The following is a 5,975-nucleotide window of genomic DNA, read 5'->3' as shown; positions in this document are numbered from 1 at the left end:
AAAAAAAAAAAAAAAAAAATTCTTTAATTCGATAATACATTTTTGATAATACGTGTTTCACGTACAATATTCTAAATTTAATAAGTGAACAACATTATTATATCTACATCAATAGCACCGTCATTTTATCCTTCATGCGAAATTTTAATGGATCGTTATCCAATTATCATCCGCAACAAGTATATCCCATTATAATATTCATCATCAACATTATATTTATATTTGAAAACATAAAACGTGATTGACCACAGGTCTTCAATTCGTAATGGAAATTTCATACTTAAAGAAAATCATCAAATTTTCGTTGCGATTCCTTCGAGTTTCGCATATATTCTAACGTCCTTCTTCTTCGTCCTCTCTGGACATCAAAGATCTGCCATAGTAAGTATACGTACAATACGATCAGGTACAAGAGTAGCATCTCGGGGTTGATCTGTTTTATTACCAAAGAGAGGACGAAGCACAATTCGTCTTAAATTAATCATCTTCAGCCTCCTTGATTGATCTTTCTTATTTCATCGACGAACAGCATATAAAACGTACATGATAATCTCGCTAAAAACAATGTTGTTTTTTTTTTAATATTCGGAATAAATTATTCGAGTTTAATTTAAACAATAACGTTATATATACAAATAGCATTCGCAAACGATCGAGACTTACATCAATAACCCCTCAATCTAATAAATTTTTTCAAAATTATTTTGAAAAATTATCTTCTTTGCAATTACAACACTATCTGAATCGATGTGAAGAATCCATCACTTTTTATATAATTAAAATATATATTGATTAATATAAATTAATAAATGAACTCACAGTGCATATAATATCTATGTAAATAGTATCGAGACGAGGATTCAAAGCTTTTCAAATATGTATGACAATGGTCATTACCTGCTGCCCTCTTTTGACATCGTGTTTTGTTTTGTTCCTCGTTTTAAAAACGAGTATTTATCCATGTACAATTGTCTCCATTTCATATTTTCACTTCTCCAATGAAATAACAACTATTGATCCGCCTGTTCGCAAGTTTCTTCGGTATCGGACAGTGTCCTGTCATGATTCGTACAATTGTCTGATTTACATCTGGATTCCGCAATCTCGAGCCAATGTTGTTTATTCTTTCTAACACCTTCGACCAACGGTTCCAATTTATCCGATAATAAAGCGAATGCCTATTTTAGAAAAAATTATTTTATATTATAGAAGCATTTGTTTTAGTTTTACAAAATATTTTTTTTATATGTTGAAAAAAAATTTTAAGTATTATGATATTTTGTATAGCTCGAACGGTATTTTATTAATGTCGATAGCGTAGAAAGCTAGTTACCTCGTAAATAGGGAGGCAAATCGAATCGATGAAGCCAACTTGCATCATTGGCAGTTGGTCCTCTTTCTCCCTGTTCATAATGTCCTACAATATCATACGAGTAATGATGCTAATTTTCACATATACGTTAGGCTGTCATCAATATATGCTGAGTTATGTTATGATTGTATTATTAAATGTTTAATGCATTAATACATACAATAGGAGTAATATTGAGAGTCTGCCTTTCGATATCTCCTTGTTCAAAAAATTCACTGCTAACTAATTCCGCCACTCTCTTCTCAACTTCCCAAGGTTTAGTTATCGCCGCCAAATCACACACGGTCATCAACATTCCCCTCAAAAGTTCTCGATGATCACTGAAAGCCCAATTATAGCCACCACCTTGAGCCAGATTAAGGAAAGCACCCCTCTTTCGGAAATAAACTGCTAGGTCAGTAGAAAGGATTGCTTCTTCGAGAACTTTTACCACGCGAGAATATTCTTCTGGAGATAAATTTGATAAAATTTGATTTCCTTGACTACTCAGTATCATGAGACACTGATCAAAATGATGATGTTCCATCGTTGACGTTGAATAGAGTTGTGCTAATGGCGAGGATGCTCTTTAAAAAAAAAAATATTAAATTATTCCCCTCTTATTAATGAAATTAATCACAATGGAAAATATTTTTTCTACATACATTTTTTCCAAACTACACTTACTTGATTTGAAAAGAATTATTCGTACCACGATGATCCAGGTCATGACACAAACAGGCAATAATCAATGCAAGACATTCAATTTCTCCAAAAATTTTCCACCATTGCGTGGCCTGAACGATAATAAATTTATTGTTTATTTTTATCATAACTTTATACAATATAAATGTAATATATTTAATTCATTAAATTCTCTTACAGTTAAAATGGCAAACATCATTTGCGCAACATTGAACGCATGACGCCAATTATGATATGTGACATTTCGATAATTCTTTTTTACACTAAGAAGCCAACGACAAAGGACATCGTAATCAATATGAAAACGTTCGACGAAATCAAGATCTAAAAACATTCGAAGACACGCTGTTAATGTTTGGTCGTCTTCCATATAAATGTCATCGAACTTGAAATCGTGCAATTGAAAATGCGCAGCAGAAGGCACTCTTAAACCCTGAAAAATTTAATTTAATTAAATGTATCAACTTTATAAATTAAAAATTTTGTTCTCTCTTGAATATTTTAACTAATAAAAAATCGAACCTACTCTTAATCTTTGTGCATCCTCCAGTGATGCGGAAGCATGATAACTAAGCACTTCTAAAGTAACGCTTTGTTTGGCCATTGCTATCACAGCTTTTTCATACCTGAATAAATTATAAAGCAAAATTAACTTTATAAAAATTTCATTCGTTCCAAACGATCAATTATCATAATATAATTTAATCAAGTTTTTTTTACATATTTACATATGTGTATTGTGAATCCCCATGCCGCAGAAAATAGCAAACGCCTCGACAAAGTTCTCATCATTCTTTGTAAAAGCAAGGTCGTCGAACTTGTTGATCAGTTGAATAACACCAATAATCTGTCCCGAGGAATTCTTGATAGGCATGCAGAGAATAGTACGATGTCTAAAACCAGTGCCATCATCTACGGAAGGATCGAATCTTGGATCTTCGTAGGCGTTCGGTATATTCACGGTCTAAGAAAATTTTATTAAAAATAACTCTAATTATAAATCGTCCATCATATCAAATGTAATATCAACTATATATTATTGATCGATTAATCGGAACATTTACCTCTCCAGTTGTAGCAACGTAACCGGTGATGCCGACATTTATAGGGAATCTGCTCTCGAATGGACTGCATGAACAAAACCGAATACATATAAGGTTTCCGAGGAAATTGAATTATTGCTGGTAATTGAGTGAAGAGAAATGAGAACGTAATTACAAACTTCATTCACCTAGTGCGAGAATCTGAATCCTCGCCGGTGAGGTCATTCGCCTCGAAATCAAACACTCGTGAGAAACTGCCCTTTGATGCCTTATGCACGAGGAGAACCTATATACAAAATATTAGGCTTGTATTAAAACTTTTTTTCTTTCCATTTTATTTCATTGCGAATGAGTTGTGTAAAATGATGTACCTGTACTCGTTGACACTGTATCAAGGATTGCGTATGGGTCAAAATCCTGAATACCATATGCTCTATTGTGCTCTGTTCCTCGAAAATCATCCTAGCCAGGTCTAAAAGAACCTGGAATGAAAAAGAAATGTGTAAAATTAAAAATTAATTTGACATTGATAAATGATAAAATAAAGAAAGGAGATGAAAATATCATAATTAGGAGAATAAGTAATTCTACAAAATTTATATCAATATTTTTTACTGACCTGATTTCTTTTAACCTCTAATTGACTTTTTTCATATAACTGCGCATTCCTTAATCCAATACCACAGAATTGCAAATATCCAGCAAAAACTTTTTCGTCTTGCGCAGTAAATTGACTTTCACCACCGAGTTTGTTGATTACTTGTGCAACGCCGATAACGTCTCCGTTGCAATCCTTTATTGGCATGCATAAAAGGGCTCTGGTTCTATATCCCGTCAATGCATCAATTTCGCGATTGAATCTTGAATCCTAAGAACATCAAACACTTAATAACCTTGCACGATACTAATGTATCATATAATCATAATAGATAATATTTTAGAGAACGATTTTATTTAAAAAAAAAATAATTATAATTTAATAATAATAACGTATATAATATATATATATATACATATATAATATATAAAATACTTTATAAAGTTTAAGTCTAAGCACATTTAATGATAAGTTCTCTATTAAGAATTGGAATTTGAAGTCTGACAATTTTGTCAATGATTACGTACATAATTAGAATTTTAATTGGAATAATAATCATCCATTTTCATATAACATTACTATCCATAATTTTAAATTTTTACAATTTTACAACTTCAAGAAAATCTTTCCAAGATAAAAAGTATATCCATAAATTTGTTTGACATAAATAGAAAAATGTTTCTAAAAAAAATACCATACATGTAATAAATTTAACATAAAGAATATTTGTATACGATTTTTTTCACAGATAAATAAAATTCTTGCCTTGTAAGCATCTGGTATGTTAACAGGTTCCCCACTTTCGGCAACGTAACCGACGATTCCCGTGCCCCAGGGAATTTTGATCTCATCTTTTTTCTCCATTTCAAGTAGCGTCGATCTCGAGCACACGTCGAACAACTTAGAGACTAGACATCTGCTCCTCGAGTATCCACGTTGCTCGGTTTTTCCTGGATTCCCATTATCGTTTGGATTGTTCGACGTGGAGTCGTGATTTTGCGAGGACGGCATGCAACCACCGCCTCTCTCCCCCTGCACCAGGAACAAGGAACCACGATCCGCGTGTAACAAGGTACTCACGTTTTGCAGGATCTTGTGGCACAATGATCTCACATCCAATTCATTACAGATATCCTTCACCTACAAAATTCAAGGTGATCAGAAACAAAATATTCTCGAATCGAAAAAATTTTCTTTACACAAAAATTTTAACACATAGATATTATTTTTTTTAAATAAATAGTAAATATAATTATATAAATAATATAAAAAGTATATAAATGATAAATATAAATATGTATATAGAGGAAAAAATTACAAATATAAGATATACAAATATAAGATAGGATAGAAATATTTATATAAATGATTGCAATTGTATTTCAAATATAATAATGAAATATTTTCTCATTATTATCTTTCTTTTGTTTAATTGATATTTTCAATTGTAGTGGAAATTGTAGGCATGCTTATTAAAGTAAAATATACTTTAGTTTATTTACATTATGATTTTTAAGAAATAAAAAAGTTACTTTATAATTATAATTTTAATATCTCAATGAAAATTTGAAGTATTCGTGTGCTTGATAATGATATGATAAGAGAAAATGATAAATTGATAGAAATATAAGATACTTGATTAATAACAATATAATTAAAATTTCTCAAAGATTTTAAATACGAATTATAAAGATATTATCATGTTAATTATGATAATTATAAGAGTCCAAAAAATACAATTTACATTATATTATACGATTATTATTCGTTTAATTATTCATTGATTGTTTTATTACATTTAACACTATCTATTAATTTTATAATTTATTTCAAAAATAATAATATCTCATATTATAATAATAGCCAATAATTATAATAATAGCCAATATATAATCCAATTTTGTCTTCATTAAAAAAATCAAAAGTTCTCTAACTATACCATAATATTTATTAATTTTTATCTCTTATAAAATTCCTTCTGATTTTTCATTTGATTTTTTTAACTTCTAACTATCTAATCAATATTTATATCTTTCCTCTATATTTAATCGATAAACAATCTATTAAGATTTTCTCCCCCTTCTTTTCTCCCCCTCCACTTGTTCCATTTAATTTTCCTTTATTTCTCCTGATTATAATTTCAATTCGTACCAATTCGAATATGAGATCTTTCTCGTCGAGATGCCTCAACTCGTGTCTGGAACGTCTTTGGGGCCTGCCCGCGTTTCCGGAGCCAACCTGCTGACCTCCAGGTTGTCCTGAATCCCCGGGCGAAACG

At 30.7% G+C, this 5,975-nt stretch overlaps 1 protein-coding gene across 1 annotated transcript in view; it reads right to left on the bottom strand.

Moving 5' to 3' along the window:
* Nucleotides 1-48: 48 nt before the first annotated feature.
* The window catches only part of LOC102674392 (dual 3',5'-cyclic-AMP and -GMP phosphodiesterase 11-like), a 40,595-nt gene continuing 34,668 nt past the window's right edge, over nt 49-5,975 (bottom strand). The window contains exons 5-17 of the mRNA XM_031510992.1: nt 5,849-5,975; nt 4,463-4,837; nt 3,719-3,967; nt 3,471-3,581; nt 3,288-3,385; nt 3,121-3,184; nt 2,785-3,020; nt 2,583-2,682; nt 2,235-2,489; nt 2,039-2,148; nt 1,533-1,938; nt 1,334-1,417; nt 49-1,178 (exon numbers count right to left, since the gene is read on the bottom strand). The exon at nt 5,849-5,975 is cut by the window's right edge and continues 5 nt beyond it. Of these exons, the coding sequence (XP_031366852.1) occupies nt 1,011-1,178; nt 1,334-1,417; nt 1,533-1,938; nt 2,039-2,148; nt 2,235-2,489; nt 2,583-2,682; nt 2,785-3,020; nt 3,121-3,184; nt 3,288-3,385; nt 3,471-3,581; nt 3,719-3,967; nt 4,463-4,837; nt 5,849-5,975 (2,383 nt within the window). The 3' untranslated portion in view covers nt 49-1,010. The remainder of the gene's footprint in view (nt 1,179-1,333; nt 1,418-1,532; nt 1,939-2,038; nt 2,149-2,234; nt 2,490-2,582; nt 2,683-2,784; nt 3,021-3,120; nt 3,185-3,287; nt 3,386-3,470; nt 3,582-3,718; nt 3,968-4,462; nt 4,838-5,848) is intronic.

The sequence above is a fragment of the Apis dorsata genome, unplaced genomic scaffold (assembly GCF_000469605.1).
Source record: "Apis dorsata unplaced genomic scaffold, Apis dorsata 1.3 scaffold_270, whole genome shotgun sequence".
In the NCBI taxonomy this organism is placed as follows: domain Eukaryota; kingdom Metazoa; phylum Arthropoda; class Insecta; order Hymenoptera; family Apidae; genus Apis; species Apis dorsata.
The sequence above is the reverse complement of the archived record's forward strand: the minus strand, read 5'-3'. Positions and strand labels throughout refer to the sequence as shown.